General features: G+C 37.3%; 1 protein-coding gene and 1 non-coding gene across 3 annotated transcripts in view; one reads left to right on the top strand and one right to left on the bottom strand.

The window, feature by feature from the left end:
• Nucleotides 1–22,878, bottom strand: part of Wls (Wnt ligand secretion mediator) — a 100,961-nt gene that overhangs the window by 14,494 nt on the left and 63,589 nt on the right. For both annotated transcript variants that reach the window (XM_021195346.2, XM_021195349.2), the window contains 7 exons: nt 21,001–21,162; nt 15,000–15,136; nt 12,391–12,559; nt 10,635–10,732; nt 10,200–10,263; nt 7,711–7,854; nt 6,548–6,631 (listed from right to left, as the gene is read on the bottom strand). In XM_021195346.2, the coding sequence (XP_021051005.1) occupies nt 6,548–6,631; nt 7,711–7,854; nt 10,200–10,263; nt 10,635–10,732; nt 12,391–12,559; nt 15,000–15,136; nt 21,001–21,162 (858 nt within the window). The remainder of the gene's footprint in view (nt 1–6,547; nt 6,632–7,710; nt 7,855–10,199; nt 10,264–10,634; nt 10,733–12,390; nt 12,560–14,999; nt 15,137–21,000; nt 21,163–22,878) is intronic.
• On the top strand, nt 5,356–5,464 carry LOC115063990. The gene has a single exon (XR_003843830.1). It is a non-coding gene; the product is annotated as a U6 spliceosomal RNA (small nuclear RNA).

Raw genomic sequence — 22,878 nt, 5'->3', positions numbered from 1 at the left:
GAATTTACTTCAATTTGGAAAATTTATTTTGGAAAATAACATGTTTTATGAAATGTCCTGGTTGTGGTTCTGACAAATATAGTTTGTAACCATTCCTTTTTTTAGGTCATGTGGCAGCATTGAAGCTATTTATGATTTCTTAGCAATGTCTCCAAATGCCACTCTAACATTAAAATACAGATTGTGTCCACTTTATAAAAATTGTATCATGTGGAATATAGACTGATGTTCAATGAATATGCAAAGAAGCTGTAACAGAGTTGAAGAAATCTATGCTTCTGTTATGGTCCAATTAACAGATGAGGCTGGGCTCATTAATATATAAGCAAGACAGAACAAAGCAGTTTTTCCATTCTGTTGGGACAATGGGCCTTCAACTAAGGAAGTGGCATGTAAGAGGTTACATTTTTGAGTATAAGCTGAGAAAATTCATAATTTATACTTTAATTTAATTGAAATTTAATTTACATAATTTGTTTTCAATTTCTCTGAAGATTTGCATTAGAATTTTTAATTTTTGAGATTATAACATACTTACATTATTTTCCCCTTCCTTTTACCTTCTTCCAAACTCTCCTATGTACTGTCTCATACCCAACTTCTTTCAAATTCACAGCTTTTTAATTTAAATGCGTGTGTATGTGTGTATGTATACATGTGTAACTAAATGTATAAGCATATCAACATGGTCTTATAATCAATGTTTTTTGGCTTATAATTATGTTTTCTGGGCTGACCATTTGGTATCAGGTAACCAACTCATCAGCTCTTCCCAGGGGAAGACTATTTCTTCTGCTTTCAGCATTCCTTAGTGGTCTGTGGTTCTTTGTCTAAGGTAGAAGCTTCTTGAACTTTCCTCATTCCACAGGACTGATATATTTGATAGATTACTTCTTCCTAGGATTGGCATGATTGACTAATCTAAGTAAATATATGTAGGTCTGGTACAGTATTCAACCGACATCTGTTATTACAGAGGTATTATTAGAATATCTGTGGAAACAAGGAGACAGAAAAATAGGAGACCTGGTACTCAACAGTACAGAGATGTTATAAGAATGTCTGTGGGAACATAAGGAAACAGAAAGGAGAGCTAGAACTAAACATAGGAATTCAGCAAGGTGAACAATGATTCACTATTGACTGAAGAGAAGTTTTAATGGATGTAGATACTTCTCATAGTTGAGGATACTAATGAGTTAGGCAACTGAAACAACGTAGAAGATGGTCATGTCACAGAGAATTAGCTGTGATAGACCTTGAGTCTTAACGAGTTGTTTAGAGAATAAACACAGGCTTGGAGTGGTGAGACTACTATATTCCAGGATAATATCTGAGCTCTGAAGGTCAGGTTTGTTAGCTTTGTGGGGGGGAAATGTACATTCTTAGCTTGTATTCAGACATGATAGAAAGAAGGTCTTTCAGTGGGTGTACAGGGACTACCATAATAACCGGGGCTTTGAAGGAAAGAGAATCTCAGAGTAAAACAATTTTTTTTTTTTTCCTAAAGAAAGGCTAATGCAGTCCAGGTGAGGGGAGGACCAAAACAATTTTTTTTTTCTAAAGAAAGGCTAATGAAGTCCAGGTGAAGGGAGGACCAGTGACAGCAATACCATTAGTTAGTGAGGGTGAAGGTTGTGGGAAATACCACTATGCAAGGAGTTGGGGAAACCACCAGATTTATTCCTGGGAGATACAGATCCTGGGTCAGGAGTTGTAGGGGATCTACTCAAAGACAATACTATTAGATGATTAAGAAGGAAAGAGTAGCGATGGAGGAGAAGAAAGAAGAAAAGGGAGAGAGGTGAGAGATAGAAGAAGAGCAATGAAAGGAGGAATAATCTGACTGAAAGTAAAGAAAATGTTACAGTTCATAATACATTACAATAATTTTATGTAAAAATGAGAAGAAAAGTCAAATATGTGATAAGTATACATTATATCCTGTGCTCTATTAGATTCCTTTATTACCACTTGGAGTAAGTAGTTAACAGATAATATCAAAGTTGAGATTCTTCTGTAAAAGTAGCAAGGTAAACCAGAGTAACATTCATTCACTTTATATGAAAGATATCATTTAGTATCTACACTATTCTATGAGGTAGAAAGGTGTAGTGGTTTGAACGAGAATGGTCCCTATAGGCTCATATATTTGAATGCTTGGTTCCTAGTTGGTGGATAGGAAGGATTAGGAGGCGTGGCTTTGTTGGAAAGAGTGTCACAGGGGGTTGGAGGTTTCAAAAGCTCACACTATGCCCAGTTATCTCTCTCTCTGCTTCATGCTTGTAAATCACGATGTATCCTCTCAGCTACTGTTCCAGTTCTATGCCTTCCTACTTGTTGCCATGGTCCCTGCCATGTTGACCATGGAATCATCCTCTGAAACTATCAACCCCCCAATAAAATGTTTCATCTAAAAACTGCCTTGGTCATGGTATCTTAACACAGCAATAGAAAAACAACCAAGACAGGAGACAGTATTTCTATTCAATTTATGGATAAACTGAAGTGCACAAAAGTATCTTGTGCAAGATTGCTCAACTAGAAAGTCACAGTCATGGGTCCAACTCCAGAAGGTCTTCTTAGTGACTATACAACACAAAGATAACACATTATCTTAAGCAGGGTTGGTCTCTAAAAAAGGAAGATTGAACAACTACCATGGAAGCTCACTTCAGTGACCACTGTTTAATTAGTATATATACACAAGTCTATGTGTTCAAGTCTGGGGGTGTGGGGTAGAGTGGGGCAATAAAACCATACATGCCCTGCATATCCTAAACACAGTAATATATAATTTATTATAAGTAATATATGGTTTTATAGTATATAGAGCATCTCTTTCATGATCCTCTTCTAATATATATATAAATTATCCATGATGATAAAGAATACATAAGAGTTAAACCTATCTAAGAAAATGACAAATTTGTGTCCCTTCGATTAGTTCAAGGATATACACATGTTTTAGAATACACTTAAATACCCATTAACTTATATTTGTAAATGCTTATTTCCTGGTGGGCAGAGAGGTAAACTACATAAATATATCATACAGATATTGTAACCCCAGAGTTCAGAAACTGGCTTGTATTTCCCCCTTTGTTTTCTAAATTACTTGTGCTTTAGAGATGCTGAACTCTGAGCACATTCCCACTAACACAAACCAAAGTGAGCAACCTCAACAGAGCAGGACTTGTCGATCCAAATTCATACAATAGTAAGTTATAAAGGTAGCTATTTCCTATTTTAACTTTCAAAGAGAAAACGCAAGTATTTACAATACCAACCATGTTACCCTTTATACATTCTTCCTTTTTCCTGATTTTACATTCCAATAACTCTCTTCTGTATAGGAGCTAATATATATCCTGCAGCCAAGTGAGGTCAAATCTCTTTATACCCAGTAGTTTTGACAACCAGCAATCCACTTACAACATTTCCAAACTTCCAACACAGGCTATCTGACAGGAAATATTTGCTTATATTTGTGTAAGCCAAAAAAGAACTTGGGAACAGGCTCTCTGGGTATTTATTACATGTGTCTTGACCTACATACCAGTCCTCTGGGAGCTCCTTCAGTGAAGGTCTCTGAACATCTCTCCTGCAATGTACTTCTGTTCTTTACCAACACCACTTCTAAACTGAACACTTCTCTCTTCTAGAAAGAAAGGGGCTGAAAGACTAGACTCTAGAATAGCATTTCTTCATCGCTGTGACTCAGACCATTAAAATAGCAGGCATTAAAGACCGAATCCCAGCCCCAGCTACAAAGCCTAAGGTCACCACAATCCAACAGTTTCCTATATGCCTTTCATTCCTGGCCTCAGAGTTTCAATATCCTGGCAAGATTCCCCACATATATTTCATGAGGTGTAAATGGAAGCTTTCCCAACAAGTATAACAGGAGTTTTAAAAACATGTCTTTTACCTAAGGCTGAGATCCATTTAAAAAAGTTACCCAATAGATTTTCTTTCAAGTAAGCTCATTCCTCTGACATTCCAAAATGATATTAGAAAATAAATCCTCTGATGACTATATTAACAGTACCCAGGACACAGTTATGCAGGAAAATGTTTTAGCTATCTATAAATAAACCTTTTTAAGGGAGGAAAAGAAAAAGAAAAAGCAGCAGGAGGAATGTGTGGTACTAATGGAATTCAAAGACATCATATCCCCTTAGAGTTAAAATCCACCCACCTGACTATTGCAGCTAATATAAAAGCAGGCTAGAGCCCAATACTGGAGCAATGGTAAATTAATCTTTCTCTCCAAAGAAAAACTGCAAATTCTGTTGTAAGATAGTTTCCATCACTTTAAAATGTGCAACAGTTAAACATGTACAAGATTAAATTCAGCAAGGCACAGTCATCTTAGGAATTAATCCCTTTAGAATTCAGGTGAAATGATTTCGGCAGAATTAATTCAGTGGGAAAGGCAGTGGCCTGAAAGTGGGTATGTGAAGACTCCAGCTTTGTAAAAGGGCAGAGGCAGGCCTGAAGAATGGAAGTACTTTTCCCGTTCATATCCCAGACAGCATGGTCCATCTTACTGAAGACTCCACTGCTGAATGAGGGATTCCTGTTCTCAAAACTAGGAAATTCAGTAGGCTGCTTAAGAACAGCATATTGCTAAGTGTCTGGAGGAACCAGGAAACATAATGGTGACATGAGGAAACTAGCCAAAAGTGGAGTGAAGCCTAATCCAATCCCACTGCTTGAATATGGGTGTAGTGAATTAAAGATGCATCCATTAGCTAGAGAAATTGCTCAGCTGATAAAAGATATTTGCCACTGAAGCTGATGATCTGAGCTTTATCCCTGGGATCCACATGGTAGAAGGAGGAAACTGACTCCTCTCACACATGTGCTCCATAAGGTAAAAAAATGTGTAAACAAATGTAGGTATGTTGTTTTATTTATTTATACATGTAGTCAACCCTGGATAGAGCCAGAAACTCAATACAGCTCAGATAATATAGCCAACAGAGGAGGCTCAAAACTTGTTGTTCCCTTGTATGGGATTAAAGGGATCAGAACTGAGCAGAAAAAAAGTTATTTTCAGTTTCTTTTTAAAAATTTTTTATTTTTTTTTTAAATTTTCATTTTCTAACTTAAGTTGGTACTTTCTTTAGTTATGGATGTCTAAAACAAATCTTGATGATATTAGCATCACCAACAAATCATATGTGTATCCCAATTTTTATAATTGGACATTTTTATAATAAGTCTAAGTTAAGTAATCTGTAATGTGTGTGTATATATATGTACATATACTTGAGTGCATGTATATATGATTCTCTTTGAAATCTAAAATATTTTATTTTATTTATTTAGAAGCATTCTGGTGCTCGCTTTGGCAACACATATACTAAAATATACTAAAATTGGAATGATACAGAGAAGATTAGCATGGCCCCTGCGCAAGGATGACACACAAGTTAGTGAAGCATTCCATATTAAAAAAAAAAAAAAAAGAAGCATTCTGAGAAGTGAAACAGTTTTTCTAGATTGCCAAAAGAATCCATGTAGAGTTCATGGACTAAAGGGAAATTGTTAGCAGATGAAAGGATGAAACAGTCTTCTTTTCTGGCTTTTCCAGAATGCTGTTCCATGCTGTCCAAATATAGCAATAGTAGAAACCCAGCAAAAGATCCAGAATGATTGAGTTTTAGTATCCAACTAGTATGCATTTTCGGAAGTCTAATGTAGCTGTTCATTCTTATGACATGCCAGGGATTCTACTAAATACTTGGCAATATTACTTCTATATATGGTACTATTATGTATTTTAAAAAGATTCAACCCAAGAAATGTTAAATAACCCATTTAGATTAATACATTTCTGGAAAACAGAGTATATGGAAACATCCAGAAGCCATGGGAGTTAATATTTTCCCAAACATGGCTAACAGTCCCTACCTTATTTCAGAAGAACTTTGTAAAACCAAAATGACTAATATGTGCATAATAATCAGATTTTAGATAGACTTTTTCAATTTTTCAAAGTAAGTAATCAATATTTAAAAATTATAATCATCATTACTGAGATTTTAATGTACATTATAATTTAAGTTTTAGAAGTCAGTATAAAGATAAGATTCTATCAATGAGACTTGATTTATGTTCATGTATAGTTAGCAATGTAATTACCACACAGAATGGCTGAAAACCTGTAAAAAGACCTTTATTAATGCTAGGTAAGGACCTAAAACCAAATTAACCACACGATTGTCAGGCTTTTCTGCCACAGGGATTGAAATTTTTACTCTCTTAAGTGAAATGTCCCTTCCATATGGCTACAGGTTTTATTTATTAACTTTCTACAAGGCAGAGGTGGAAGGGCAAAGCCAGTCTATGTTACCAGTCTGTGGAAAGTCCCATGTTAGAATGGTCTAAACAAATAAGGCTTGGTTAGCTAAAAAAAAAAAAAAAAAAAAAAGTCTCTCTACTTTTGTCCTCAGCAGCTCTGCAAAATCTCCTGTGCTATAAGAAGGAACCTCTCCAGGAATAGTCTCTTGAGAAGCCTTAAGTAGGATCCACTCACCTGACTAACGATGAAGAAGATAACAGTCATGGCAGCACAAGCCAAGGTGATAAGCATGAGGAACTTGAACCTGAAAATCAGACCCTATTAGGAAAGATAGGAAGAGTGTTTTAATACATTTTCATTTCTCCCTCTCTTTTTCTCCACATTATGTATATATATTTATATAAATTTGAAAAGCCAAATATCTAAGAATGATAGTAAAATGATTTCACATATTAATACTCTTCTTGCAGAGGTAAATGTAACTGAGGAAAGTTTTGAACAAAATACTTTCTATGTTTTTATCTCTCATGAAACGGTGATGCTAGAGCCTAGGCAATTACATTCACAACAGGTCATGAGGCTGTCAATTTCACTATAATCAGATTATATAGTTATTCATGAAGGTTCAAAGTTACCAAATGCAAGTTACCTTACAGTTGTAATAAAATTATCCACCAGTTGTGTATGTGGTGCATATTAATAAAAGTGAAACCAACTTGGTTGAATTTTCTTATTTGTCATTCCAGTTTTCAAAACATACAAACTTGAGAAAGCACTTTTGGTTTCCATAAATAAATAAATAAATAAATAAATAAATAAATAAATAAATTCAGAATTGATGTTTACTGATTAGGGTATCTTCTGTGCAGATTGGCTATGCAGAATCCCCTGATTCTGCAGTTTTTCCTCTCTTTTACATAGCAAGCCATTTATACAATGAACCTAATCAATGTGTCACTCGTATTAGAGATTGGAGGAGGCTAGGTGTTTATCTTGAGTAAGGAATGTGGCCTATAAGCAGATTATTGAACTCTATACAAGTAGCCACTGGCTATTTTAGAGATTATGAACTATTAGAGTCTGGGAAGCATGGGTCAGACAGTTTGCTCAGAGGATAAAGGTATTTGCCACTCATACTCAGCAACCTGAACTTAATCCCTTGAATCCATAAGTAGAGAGCTGAATCCACACATCTGTAATTTGACCTCTGCACTTTTGCTGTAACATGCACACCCACACACATCTCTCTCTCTCTCTCTCTCTCTCTCTCTCTCTCTCTCTCTCTCTCTCTCTCTCTCATACACACAAACACACACATCAGTTATTGATTTTTTTCAAGTCTGGAAAGCTGGAGATCATGAGCATTCACTCTAGAATAAGTCAAGATAGGTGCTTACCTCATAGTGCAGCCTCCGGACTTTGCTCATGGCTGGAAGGCTAGACTGCTTCCCACTGATGTTTCTAAATACCTGAAATACCATGAAGCACAGAAACAGGAAATAGAGGCAGAGGCAGATACCTGCCACAATGATGAAAGCCATCTGAAAGTGTAAAGTGAAGGAAAGATTAAGTTCACCAAGAACCTGTGCTAAGAGGGCACAACACTCTTCTCAGCTGTATTGGCAACATTCAACTTTGTCTCTAAATGTTCAAGTGGTTTTGAGGAAGGCACTACTACTACTACTACTATTATTATTATTATTATTATTATTATTTTCTTTATTTACATTTCAAATGCTATCCCGAAAGTTCCCTATACCCCCCCCCCCGCCCCTGCTCCCCTACCCACCCACTCCCACTACTTGGCCCTGGCCTTCCCCTGTGCTGGGTCATATAAAGTTTACAAGACCAAGGGGCCTCTCTTCCCAGTGATGGCTGATTAGGCCATCTTCTGCTACATATGCAGCTAGAGACTTGAGCTCAGGGGGTAAAGGTTAGTTCATATTGTTGTTGCACCTACAGGGTTGCATCCCCCTACAGCTCCTTGGGTACTTTCTCTAGCTCCTCCATTGGGGGCCCTGTGTTCCATCCAATAGCTGACTGTGAGCATCCACTTCTGTGTTTGCCAGGCATTGGCATAGCCTCACAAGAGGCCGCTATATCAGGGTCCGGAAGGCACTACTATTAAAGTCTGCTATTCTGATACCACTGATAGGGGTTTTCTGACAAAAATTCATAGAATGAAACATTCAAACTTTTGTAAGTCAAGAAAAAGAGAAAAACTATAGTCTATTTTTAACAAATGGGTTCCTCTTAGAGCTAGTGAAGCAGAACTTGTTTTTCAAGTTTTGTTTTCTGTTTTGAGGAGATTCAAATTTGTCATAAATTGAAAAGCACTAGATAGTAGATACAGGTTACTAAATGGGAAGTAGTTTTAAAATTTCTGAAAAAGTCCAAATAAAGATGCTTGAGTTCCATCCTACAAATAACTAATCATACTTTCTAGTACCAGGAAACAAAAGTAAACATGTTTGGAAACCACTGTGCTATGTTTGGACTTTTATAAGACGTGAGTGAGCTACCCTGGGGGCGCAAATTCAGCAACAAAGTCAAGGGGACCTGGCAGAGGATGGAAGGACATAAAATAAAGACATGGATTGTGGATCCAGATAGTATACCCACTGAGGACATTTTGAGACCTGCCACTAGAGGCCATACTGCGAGAATCAGCAAGATATAGAAGAGTGTGAATTGTCAGGAATAGCAGATAACCAGATTGCAGCTACTCTCTGTTCTAACAATTGTATCCAGAATTGCTTATATTTTCCCCATATTTTGATAGGTGTGAAATCTATATCCATCTTTCATTAAGTACATTTAATGCAATTTTTCCTTCTTTCTTATGACCAACTATGCCCTGGAATAAAGAGAAGATGGTTATTTGCTGCAAGACTTGAAATTTTATTTGCCCCTCTTGCCCTTCATCCTATATATAAAATGAAAGTGGTGAACTAGACATTGTAACTGTTCTTCTAGTACAGTTACCATTGTGGGTAGTAAAGTTAAACTCTTTCATCTTAAAGATACTGATAGTATATATTTTTGTTTGTTCAAAAAATTCCGTGACACAAAGAAGTTAACATAAACATTACTTCTAGACAACATATATTCAGGAGTACATGTCAAGGCATTAGCTGCTAAGGAAGAGCATCACACCCCCTCACTCCAGGGAAGAGGTTTCTTCCCTTAGGATATTAAACGTGGTGTTTAGAATTATTAGACTTTAAAACCAGCACCCTTAAAGAGTTAACTCATTTTTTTTTTTCTTCACGGAAGTTATGCAGATGGTGATTGTGTGGACCAACCAGAAGTCTCAGCATTATTCAATAACTAGTTATATTAGTCTCATTCCCATAGAGCCTCAGGAACTAAAGGTGATTACCCAGTGAAGCCACTATCAAAGCTCCTATACATAGGCCTGACTTTCCCATGGAAGTCCTGCGTACAAGTGACATCAGATCCTCACTTTCCCACAGAAGTTTCACAATGGTGAATTTGGTCCCAAGGTTTCTACAGTAGAACTCTCCCACACAGGTGACCTATGTTTTAGCTCTCCCACAGGAGTGAGAAGGTGCCTCCACAGCTCAGAAAGAAGACACTGCACATTATAGAACAGATGATTTAGGGTATACTTAACATCAGAAAATTTGAACTGAATCTAAAACTCTAGCAACAGGGAAAGCCTGAAAGCTCCCACTTTGGGTACTTTCACAGCCTGAAAACAGTAATTCTTCTCATTATTTATCTCTAATTGTTCTTATCAGTCTGAGGATAAAAGCCCTGGCTGAGCTCACAGAGAGTATCAGCAGAGCCACAGAAAATGATCATGGGGACCAGGCAGATAGGGAGAGAAAAATGAAGCCTTGAATGAATTGAATAAGGATACAGCCAGTTCTGTTCCAACATCTGTAGTCCAGATACTGTAGAAAGGATTTGTGAGTTGTACTCCTCTATAAAAAACAAAACCAAACAAGATTAAGAGATAACACAAAGGCAGAACAGAGCCTCTCTTAGCATTGCAACAATGAAGTAAGAAATGGTGAGTATGGGAGGGGTGTGAGTGTACTATATTTAGAAAATAAACTTCAGAGATTATAAGGAGATGCAGAGCTTTAGAATATGAAGAGGCCAAGCACTTTGCATATATAAAGGACTAAACCTTTGATTTAGTCCCATACTTCATCTGAGGATATTGACCTCTCCAATATTCCATCCCATGGATCCTCAACCATCATGCTTCATTTCAAAATTCTTCCTAGAAAGATAGAATTAGACATAGAAAGGCACATTTCATCCTAGAGTGATGCTGGTATCTGCTCACCTTTCACACATGTCAAATATGAAGAGGCAGAAGGAGCCAACAGCAATTGGTCCAACTTGCTTCCAGTACCCTGCAATGTGATTCCGCTCATGTTGATCCTAAGAAAAACCAAGTTGAAGAAGAGCAAAAATATTCCATAGGTGATCCAGCTGATCACCTACTGTGTCTTAGATAAACCACAGCATTAGAAGCAAAAGAGATAAAACTTTGAATGTTCATGTCAGCTGAGGAAGAACATTCACTACAAAGTCCATTCACTGGGGCTGTCAATAATAAAGAACATGCACTGCAGGATAACAGAGAGTGTTCTTAAGTAAAAATTTGGCCCACAAAATAAATTGTTGTTTAACTAATAACTTTTGTTTATGTAAAATGATCTCCAGAAATAAAACATTAAGGTACTTCATTATGTCAAGTTTATCTCCTTATCTTTATCACCACAAGGCACACTTTTCAACCTCCACCATCTATTTCCAAAGTGTCTTGGAATATAGCTCAGGTTAGTCTGAAACTCAAAAATTCTCCTGTATGAGCCGGGCATGGTGGCGCACGCCTTTAATCCTAACACTTGGGAGGCGGAGGCAGGTGAATTTCTGAGTTCGAGGCCAGCCTGGTCTATAGAGTGAGTTCCAGGATAGTCAGGGCTATACAGAGAAACCAAAAAAAAAAAAAAAAAAAAAAAAAAAAAAATCCTCCTGTATAAACCTTCTAATTTTGCCAACAGTCCAACATGAAGTATTCCTTTTGATGGGCAGTGAAAAAATGTATCAGCCTCTAGGCAGAGATGATAGCTTATACCACCTTATTCTGGAAAATCACCCTGGTTAGGGCCCTTGTGCCCACATTTCATTTCTAGGGCATTTCTGCTGGAGGAGCCCTCATGTTACAAGAGCCTCTCAGGTAGTTGTTGGTAAACTCTTATCTTTTTACACTGTTCTCTTGCATGGAAATCTAACTTCAGAGACCTGGTTTTAATTCTCAGATCATAATATAACTGAAAAATAGCCCCCGAAGCAGCAAGATGGCTTAATGGGTCAAGCTGCTACAACCAATCTGACAATATGAGTTCAATCCCTGGGACCTACACAGTAGAAGGAGAGATCTCCAGGATACTGACCCTTGACTTACACACACACACACACACACACACACACACACACACACACACACACACACACTAAATAAATAAATGTAATTTAAATAAAAATTTAAAGCCCCTTCTCTGAAGTCTAACATGAAAACAAATTCTTGCTGATATAACTGCATCTTAGCCACAATGTTAAGATGACATCATTCTTATTTTTATCATGGTAACTCAGCCTATCTTAAAATAGAATTTGATGACATGCAAAGAGGTCAGTATTCTTGGGTAATGGGGGTTACTAGGTCACTTGGTCAAGCTGCTGACTGAAAATGCCAAGACAACACTCTTTCATGGCTAGCCTGTTAGCTGGGGCAAGCAGAGGGAAGTCAAAGGACAAGAAATATACTATGTATGTTTCTCTTTCATTACATTATCACATTTTTTTTCTAAAATGAAACAAAAACCCTTATATATTAAGACTTTCGACTTCATTTCACATACAAGGTGCCTGAGATTAGGGGGCACTTGTCTCAAAACTCTCAGCAAGTTACTAGTGAAAATTTCTTTGACCTTCCCAGAGCCTAAGAGAGGCAGAAGCAGGCAGGCTTCAGTTCAGCAACCTTCTCAGAGCAGCTATGGACAGAAAGATGTCCCTCCCCCAGGAGTTCTCACCATCATGTGCTCGCCACAGAAGATGATCCAGAAAGAAAGAAGCATTGCATAGAAGATTCCCTGTCGGATGTCACCAAATAACAGCATCCAGGTCCAGTCAAATCCAATAGAAAACCATTCCACAGGGATATTGATAAAGGTCATGGAAATCCCAAGGGCAAAGATGACTCTGATGGTGGGAAAATACCAGAGCCAGGTTACTCTGGATGGCAGACTTTAAAACTCTGAAGCCAATTTTGAGAACTGAGATATTATTTGTTCGGTTTAGCCAATTGATCAATTTCTTAGCATTCATGGTAAGTTTCCACCCTGAAATGCAAAATGTCCTAGTTTGCACTGCAGAAAGATGATGTCACACTACCTCCTGTATATTTAAATGGAGCCCCCTGAGAGATATATACTCTACTGCCTTCTAAAATAGATATGCTTGATAACTGTACCCTCTTACCTCTTCATTGGATTCCTGATCATCATTAGTCATTACAATATCCTTGATGTCTCTTAATTATGTAAGTATATTTGTTTCAATAATAAATGTCAACAACACATAAATTCAATTGGCTACTTATTTTGCTTTTTTTCCACCATACTATTAATGGCTCCTTCTTTATTAAAAAAATCATTATGATTTATTTAAATATTTTTCATATCTACAACATACACATGCCTATAAGCCATAAGCCATATACCAAGAATACTGTTAAGATTAAAGATACATATATGAGAAGGGCCAATGTTTCTACCCAGGGAACTGCATTTACTGGGAAAAACAAATATAGAGACAGAAACTAAGTGCACAAAGAATTGAGGAATTAAAGGTGAAATGTGGTAGAGAGCAGAGTCAATGGGGATGCAAAGAGGCTTGAAAAAAGCAGGAATATTTACAGATCTAAATGTAGCACATGTTAGGAAATGATAGGACACGAGAGCAGAGAAATGAGAGGCATGAATTCATCATGAAACTTACATAAAAATCTTAAAAGAGACTAGCAATCCAAATTTAAATAATAGAATCACACCGTTTATTCACTCAACAAATACTAACTTTAAAGTTATAAGGAAAGATAAAGCAAGAGAAAGAATGGAGAGTGATTTCACACAGGGTGAATAGGGGAAAAACACTGTAACAAGAAACATTAAAACAGGACTTGAAGGAAAGGAGTAAACGAGGTATTAAGATTGCTGGGAAGTACTACTTGAGAGAACAAGTTCAAAGACCCTGGGGTGAAAGCATAGAATGGAAGTTTTTGAGCACCACCACAGGTGCTGCAAAGAACAGGAGATAAAAATCCAGTGGATTATAGGACAAGGCAAAGTTAATGGAGCACTTTCAGCAGAGAAGTAGAATGGTCTTATCGACACTTAAAGGGAGCACAGAGCCTTTGGATGAATAAATTATAATGAAGAAAATAGTGCAAGAAAGAGGAGCAGTTGGGAGGTTGCTCATAACTCAGATAAGCAATGATGTGGGTGAGCAGATTAGGGTGGTAGCAGTGGAGACAGTAAGACTTCCTGGAGATTGGATAGAAGTGTGAATAGCAAGTAGAATACTGACTGCTTAGCTTCCTTCTTTCCAGTCCAGCAAGTAAAAGAGAGGAAACTATCTTTCTTTCTTTCTTTCTTTCTTTCTTTCTTTCTTTCTTTCTTTCTTTCTTTCTTTCTTTCTTTCTTTCTTTCTATCTCTATCTCTATCTATATATGAATAAAACATTTTTTTCAATGGAAGATAAGAATAGCTAGGATGCTTGTTTGGAGTTTGGGAATTGGAAGAGGCTGAAAATAAACATGCAAAATAAGAATTATAACACATATAATTTTTTAACTTCTAGAGATTACCTTGGAATAAGCAGAACTAATAAGCAAGGGAAGTCCAAAATCTCTGCCCTGGCTCAATAGTGTAAGAGACTAGAAATATAAGGAAAACAGTAATGGGGTCTAGGTAACGGTCAGCAAATAATAACAAGAAAAAAAAAAAAAAGGAAAAGAAAGAAAGAAAATGGAAAAAGACTGTATGAAGGAAAGGGGATAATTAGCTATCTAGAATGCTGCTTATGGGTCAAGGAAGTTAAAAACTAGAAACCCACCATTAAATTTGAACTGTGGAGGTGATCCTGTGTAATGACACAGTGGAGGTCAAAGAGAATTAGAGCAGACATTGGGCAAGTTTTGAGGAAAGGATTCTTGTAAAAAGTAGAAAATGGTGTGCTGATTTTAGAAGGAAGTGGAAAAAGAGAATCTTCTCATGGCATAGCATATGTATATATAGTATTTATGGAAATAAGACAGCAAAAAGAAGTTGTTGATGTGAGAAAGAAAAAGACTATATTTATAGGAGAATCATCCTGTGTTGGGGAGGGTTTGAATTCAGTTGAGAGTAGAACAGAGAAAGATCTGAAAGCTGAAGATGGGGATTAACAACAAAGACAGTGATGTGGGAACAAGCTATCTGAAGACTTACAAATGATTTACATGTGAAAGGAGAAGATTCCATGATGACTCTTAATCAGTTCATTAACTGAAGTCACACATTGGATGTCACAGAAAAAATAGGAGTATGGCAGATTATGGGAAGCTAGCATTTCTTAAACATGATCTGAATCAGTTCTTACTTTTCCAGAAGCACTGGAGGTCGGGACATCATGGTGATCCTCCTCCAATACCATACCATAATGATGAAGATGCTGGGTGTAAGGAAGGTCTTCATAGCAAACCATACCTTAGTGAAACCTCCATTTTGGTGGATTCCCTAAAGAAAAACCAATTATAATTTTGAAGATGAATATATATTAGTGTTATTTTTTAGAACTAAATACAAATAAGCAGTTTGTCTAACAAAAGCATTCATCATTATAAAAGGTACTGGCCTTATATACCTTCTGACTGCTCCTCAAAATTATAGAAATATACTGAAACTATTAAATATGGGCATGCTATACCAAGGAATTAATTATGAACATAATCAAAGATTTTTCTTAATGTCTTCATTCAAACATTGAAGATATTACATATGTCCAGTAAGCAGTATTAGAAAGTAGATTTAACTTTATGTTCATAACATGCCATTAAATGAGAAAACAGCAAAAAACACAAGTCATTACATATTAATTGCTATACTTCTTTGTATGTTTACATATACTTTTAATTTACTTACTAATTTTCTTATCTGTATGTGAATGAGTTTTGATTTACTGTGTAGCCCCCTTATGCTATGTTCTACACACCTCATTAAACAAATAACATGGAAAGAACCTAAATTCTCACTATTCTCACTAGCATCTGTGTCTTTCATGGTAAAATATGTTAATTATTTTATTCTTATTTGTTATACAATAATGATCATACTATGATCTTACATAAAACTACAATAATTTTATGTGATCTTAAGACCACTTAAAGAATCAGAGAGCCCATCACATCCATTGAGAGAGGCTAAGTCACTGAACTCTAGCTTGATGTTACAGGTGCAGGTTCCTGGCATGTTGGCATGGTTGTCTATACCACCATGTGGGAATGAGCATTAGGAAGCTGCAGCATACCAGGGCCATGTTCTTACACCTTCAGCTGGAAACAAAGTAAAACAGCTTCTTTTAATTTATTTTTATTTTCCCATTTGACTTGTCTTTTATTTTTTTATTTATTCTTCGAGAAATTCATACAATGTTTTGATCACATTCTTTCTCCTCCCCCAACTCCTTCAGATCTTCCTCTATCTTTTTTACCAAACTCTATGTTCTTTTTTTGTTTTGTTTTGTTTTTTGTTGTTGTTTTTTCAAGACAGGGTTTCTCTGTATAGCCCTGGCTGTCCTGGAACTCACTTTGTAGACCATGCTGGCCTCGAACTCAGAAATCTGCCTGCCTCTGCCTCCCAAGTGCTGGGATTAAAGGCGTGTGCCACCACCACCCGGCAACTCTATGTTCTTTTTCTCTTACTTAAAAACAAAAATAAAAATGTCACAAAACAAACAAACAATGGCAAAACCAAAAATAAAACAAAACATGGAGTTCAGTCTTTGGTTACTGACTACGTCTGAACATAAAGCTTGCCATGGAGTGTGGTTAACATACACAACATCTGTTATTCCATTGGTGATTTTTTTCCTATTATAGCAACTATAAATTAAGAGTAGTTTCTTGCCTATGACTTTGTGCTCACTTCCCCTCCTCAGTTCTGGGAATCTGTTCGGTTTTAGCTTGCATCATAGTTCTTAGACTCCTACCCTGTTGTGTGTTGCAGTAGCCCTGGGGCTAATTGTATTTGATTCTGTTCTTCTGTTTGTTTCGAACAATGAATGAATCAGCACTCAGGTGATTTCCTGTAAACTTTTTTCCCACCTTAATTTTTAAATAAAGGCTAGAGCTGGTGATTGGGTGGAGAAAGAGGGGAAGGTGGAGTTGAAGGTTTAGGAGAGAGAGAGAGAGAGAGAGAGAGAGAGAGAGAGAGAGAGAGAGAGACTAGAGAGAGAGACAGAGAAAGAAGAGAGAGAGACACACAGAGAGAGACACAGAGAGAGGGAGAGAGAAGAGAGAGAGACAGAGAGAGAAGAGAGAGAGAAAGAGAGAGAGAGAGAGAGAGAGAGAGAGAGAGAGAGAGAGAAAGGGAGAGAGAGAGAGAAAGGGAGAGAGAGAGAGAGAAAGGGAGAGGAGATGATGGAGGAGGACAAAGAAGAAAAAATGGAGCAGAAGCGACATGGCCTGGAGAAAATGCAAGTTATAAGGGGTCTCTTGATCCATCCATTTGTCTAAGAATTTAATAAATTCATTGTTTTTAATAACTGAGTAGTACTCCACTGTGTAAATGTACCACATTTTCGGTATCCATTCATCTGTTGAGGGACATCTGGATTCTTTCCAGACTCTGGCTATTATAAATAAGACTGCTATGAACACAGTGGAGCATGTGTCCTTATTACAAGTTGGAGCATCTTTTGGGTATATGCTCAGGAGTGGTATTGCTGGATCTTCCAGTAGTACTATGTCCAATTTTCTGAGGAACCGCCAAACTGATTTCCAAAGTGGTGTACCAGCTTGCAATCCCACCAGTAATGGAGGAGTGTTCCTTTTTCCACATGCTCACCAGCATCTGCTGTCACCTGAGTTTTTGATCTTAGCCATTCTGACTGGTGTGAGGTGGAATCTCAGGGTTGCTTTAATTTGCATTTCCCTGATGATTAAGAATGTTGAACATTTTTTTAAGTGCTTCTCAGCCATTTGGGATTCCTCAGTTGAGAATTTTTTGTTTAGCTCTGTACCCCCCCTTTTTTAATAGGATTATTTGGTTTTCTGGAGTCCAACTTCTTGAGTTCTTTATATATATTGGATATTAGCCCCCTTTCAGATTTCAGATTGGTAAAGATCTTTTCCCAATATGTTGGTTGCCATTTTGTCTTACTGACAGTGTCCATTGCATTACAGAAGCTTTGCAATTTTATGAGGTCCCATTTGTCAATTATTGATCTTACAGCACAAGCCATTGGTGTTCTGTTCAGGAATTTTTTTCCCCTGTGCCCATATGTTCGAGGCTCTTCCCCACTTTCTCTTCTATAAGTTTCAGTGTCTTTCTCTGGTTTTATGTGAAGTTCCTTGATCCACTTAGACTTGAGCTTTGTACAAGGAAATAAGAATGGATCAATTCACATTCTTCAACACGCTAACCACCAGTTGTGCTGCAACCATTTGTTGAAAATGCTGTCTTTTTTTCCATTGGATGGTTTTAGCTCGTTTGTCAAAGATCAAGTGACCATAGGTGTGTGGGTTCATTTCTGGGTCTTCAATTCTATTCCATTGATCTACCTGTCTNTCACTGTACCAGTACCATACAGTTTTTTTTAAAATCACAATTGTTCTGTAGTACAGCTTGAGGTCGGAGATGGTGATTCCACCAGAGGTTCTTTTATTGTTGAGAATAGTTTTTGCTATCCTAGATTTTTTTGTTATTTCAGATGAATTTGCAAATTTTCCTTTCTAACTCTGTGAAGAATTGAGTTGGAATTTTGATGGGGATTGCATTGAATATGTAGATTGCTTTTGGCAAGATAGACATCTTTACTATATTAATCCTGTCAATCCATGAGCATGGGAGATATTTCCATCCTCTGAGATCTTCTTCGATTTCTTTCTTCAGAGACTTGGTAACCCAATCATAAAAGAACACACATGATTTGCACTCACTGATAAATGGATATTAGCCCAGAAGCTCAGAATATCCAAGATACAATTTGCAAAACACATGAAATTCAAGAAGGAAGACCAAAGTGTGGATACTTCGATTCTTCTTAGGAGGGGGAACAAACAGAGACAAAGTTTGGAGCAGAGATGGAAGGACTGACCATCCAGAGACTGCCCCACCTGGCGATTCATCCCATGAACAACCACCAAACTCAGACACTATTGCAGATGCCAACAAGAGCTTGCTGACAGGAGCCTGATATAGCTGTCTCCTAAGAGGCTCTGCCAAAGCTTGACTAATACATAAGTGGATGCTCACAGTCACCCATTGGATGGAGCACAGGGTCCCCAATGAAGGAGCTAGAGAAAGTACCCAAGGAGCTGAAGGGGTTTGCAGCCCCATAGGAGGAACAACAATATGAACTCACCAATAACCCCAGAACTCCCTGGGACTAAACCAATCAAAGAAAACACATGGTGGGACTTGTGGCTCTAGCTGCAAATGTAGCTGAGGATGGCCTAGTCAGTCATCAATGGGAAGAGAGGCCCTTGGTCCTGTGAAGGTTCTATGCCCCAGTATAGGGTAATGCCAGGGCCAGGAAGCAGGTGTTGGGGAGCAGGGGGAGGGGAGAGGGGATAGGGGATTTTCGGAGGGGAAACTAGGAAAGGGTTTAACATTTGAAATGTAAATAAAGAAAATATCTAATAAAAAATAAAAAATTAAAAAGAGGGTCTCTTATATGGGGAAGATGGTAGTGTAGTGGTCAATCTGCCCAATCTAGGCGCACAGCTTGTATTCATATTAATTGAGTTGTGTTTCCATTACCTGGGATTTTTTGCGTTGGAGATTTACAGCAACAGTTGTGTCTGTAAAATGCTGTTTCCTTGAAGTTATACATCACTTCTGGCTCTTGAAATCTTTCTATCCCCTCTTCCACAAAGATTCCTGAGCCTTGAGTGGAGATGTGATAAAGACATCCCATTTAGAGCTGAGCATTCCAAGTTTCACTCTTGGAATGTTGTGCAGCTGTGGGGTTCTGTGTTTACTATCATCTACTACAAAAAGAAGCTTCTTCTCTGTTTAAGGCTGAGTGGTGCACTCATCTATGGGTATAACAGTATCTCATTAGGAGCCTTTTAATTGCTATGTTCATTTAGGAAAATAACAACAGTAAGTTTTCCCTAAGACCCAAGACCTGTCTATTCTCAGGTTCTTGGCCTCATTAACAGTGTTAAGTATGAGTTCCATCTTATGGAGCAGGTCTTAAATCTAACCACTTAGAAGTGGTTAGTTATTTCCATAATATTTGTGCTACTATTTCACCAGTGGGCATATTTTGCAAGAAAGTTATTATTGTAGTTTGCTAGTTGAGATGTGATTATTTTTGTCTTCCAGTAATGTGCATAGACTCTTCTAGCACTATGAATGTCAGTCAGTAGGGATGAAGCTTCAAACTGAAAGCAAGGTAGATATTTCCATACTCTCTAAATGTAGAGGTTCAATTACTATTTTAATAAATTAATTAATTTTGGTGATCTTAAAAAAAAAAACACTTAAAATACTAAGTGTAGAGACCTACAACTGGCCAAGGTACAGAGAATAAGAAGTTGCATTCTCAGCCCTAAAGGAAAATGTATCATACCCCCCCCCCCCATCCAAATTTCAGAGATCATTTCAGAAGAGAGGGTGAAAGCACTCAAAGAAGTAGCTGACCACAACGAAGTCTCATCAGGACAGAGGAAGGTCATAGCAGTTGTCAGCGCATGCCTGTGTAAGCCTGAGCCAGATTCAATTTCAGCTTGGAGAAGAGGGTGAGGTATACAACTCTACTACTCCTAGGCACAGAGCAGTTGGCAACTTAGCTGCTGGGAAAGGAAGGGTAGGTTTTTATAAAAAAAGAGTGCAGCCTTTGGTAAGTCAGCTAAGCACCAGTGGAAGAACACACACCCAATAACATTTGGGGCAGCACAAAGTTGTTTTGAAGAATTTTTTAACTGTTTTTTGTTTTGTTTGTTTATTTGTTGGATTATTGTAACAAAGTTGGGAGGATAGGAAGAGATGGATCTGGGAAGAGTTAGGGTACTAAGTATGATCTAAGCACATATGAAACCAAAACTCTCAAAGAACTTACTAAAATTAAAATATTAATATTAAAAATCATGCTGACAATATTTAATTGCTTTCTATAATCCCATGCAAATAATTTCAATTTAGGTTTTTGGCACTATGGTTATGTTGTTATTTCCAATTCTCAGATAAATCAACAGATAAGCAAATAGATGGCAGGACTAACAGAGGAGTTCTCTTCCAGCATGTTTCCAGGGCCCTGTGTGTGCATAAAGATGAGAGAACTAAAACAGAATTCTTTTTATACATATATGATTACTATATTCTTGATTCTTGCTTCAAGATTACAGCCAATTGGTTCATTTACATTTACTTACCACCAACCGAATGTCCTTTATCTCCCCAATTCCAACATTGATTTTCTTTTTCTCATTTACAGGTAGCCGGATATTTAGAAGGTAATACTTATGAGCCACTGACCCAATTTCCATGAAAGGAAGGACATCACAATTATAATAACGACCTTCGTGCTCTGGGGTCTGGAAAAAGATTAGATGGTTTGAGGCAGATTACTATTTCTAAAAGACTGAATGCATTTATCTGGATTAAGCTCATATCCGAAACTTTTAAAATGCTGATGTGTTAAGGTGTACATTAAAGGCACAGATCTACAAGGCACACTGAAATCCCAGTGTCCACTGATCTACTCAACAAAGCTAGAAGGAGTGAAAGGGGAGTAGGTGGAATCAGCCCCATTTGAGGTAAAACCGAAAAATTTTAGGTAAATAGCAGGTATCTCTTATGTCCTTTGACACCTTTCTCAGACCTAGAATCAACATTAGAGCTTTGTATCAGACTCTAGTCTACTATGGTTTAGAAAACTATTTTAGAGAAGGTCACCAGGGCTTGTGTGTTCAGGTGGAAAGCCCTGATGAAGTCCATCACAATCTAGATGATGGCTAATTATTTTCACAGTGAAATATTAGAAGCTAAAATTATCTTATTTTTATTGATATTAAAAAATCATCTGTACACTGGGGCTGGAGAAATGGCTCAACAGTTAAGAGCATTTGCTGCTTTTCCAGATGACTCAGATTACATTCTCAGTAAATCCATAAAGTAGCTTGAAACTGACTATAACTTGAGTTCCAAGGTACCTTATTCTGGACTCCATGGGCTACATGCATGTGGTATACTTATATACATTCAGGAAAAAATATTTTTTTACACATCAAATAAGATCGTCTTAAAAAAAAAAAAAAAAAGGAAAGAAGCTGTATAAAGTGGCTTGTACAGTGGGATTCATTTACTGAAGATACTCATTAAGAATTTTCTGCACCCATCCTGAACTTCCTAACAACCCAAGAGGAAAGTTGGCAGGAGACAGCTGAAATTTTAACTAAATAGAAATTTAGCCCAGTTCCTAGGAAAGCCTCTTGAACTTCCGAACAATTTAAGAATGACTATATGGTAGTAGGGAACTAAATTCTGCTTTACTACTCAAGGCATCCTGTATGTGGGTGGTGGTTGAACATGGTATACAATAGCATGAGCTGTAGTAGTCAGGGGGTACTTTCTCCTGATACATAGATGAAAGTCTGCCATTAATATAGTATCTATTATGCAAAACAACTTGATGTGTCCTGAATATATGAATAGCAGTGAGTTATTTCTCATCCCTAGTTCTGAACTGTTTCATGTGACAGTCATAATTTGTCAAATTAGAGAAAAATTATGCATTATATAATCCAGTGAGAAGATAAGCAGGAGTCTATAGTCTGGTGAAACAAAGATTCTGTATCTTATATAATGGTGGCAGGACCTCTTTAATGAACAGTTAGGACTTAAGAGTACAGTGAACACACCTCTGTGTAGGAGACAAGAGACTCTTGTAGACTAGGTAGAATAAAACTTGTAAACAAACAGTTCATGCACTTCTAGTTTCTTCTCCCTTTCCTTGCCTAGTCAGACATTACTAGTCAGGCAGTAATCTTCCTATTTCAGGCAGACATCAGTACTGAGTCATAAAAACTTATCTTTTAAGGAGTGAAGGCCCTTATCAGATGCTACCAGTTGATTAGGGTATCAAATAAGATTTTGAAAGTAAAATAATTCTGTGTAAATAGTTTTGATTCTTTCTCCAATTATGGGTGTATATTGAATGATTCTTCCCATATAAATGGTCTTTTTGCCCCCGAGCTCCTTTTTTTCTCCTTTATTTACAAATAGGTCAAGAAATAAAAATCTTTAGGAAT

The sequence above is a fragment of the Mus pahari genome, chromosome 4 (assembly GCF_900095145.1).
Source record: "Mus pahari chromosome 4, PAHARI_EIJ_v1.1, whole genome shotgun sequence".
Taxonomy (NCBI): domain Eukaryota; kingdom Metazoa; phylum Chordata; class Mammalia; order Rodentia; family Muridae; genus Mus; species Mus pahari.
This window is presented reverse-complemented; position numbering and strand designations above follow the sequence as displayed.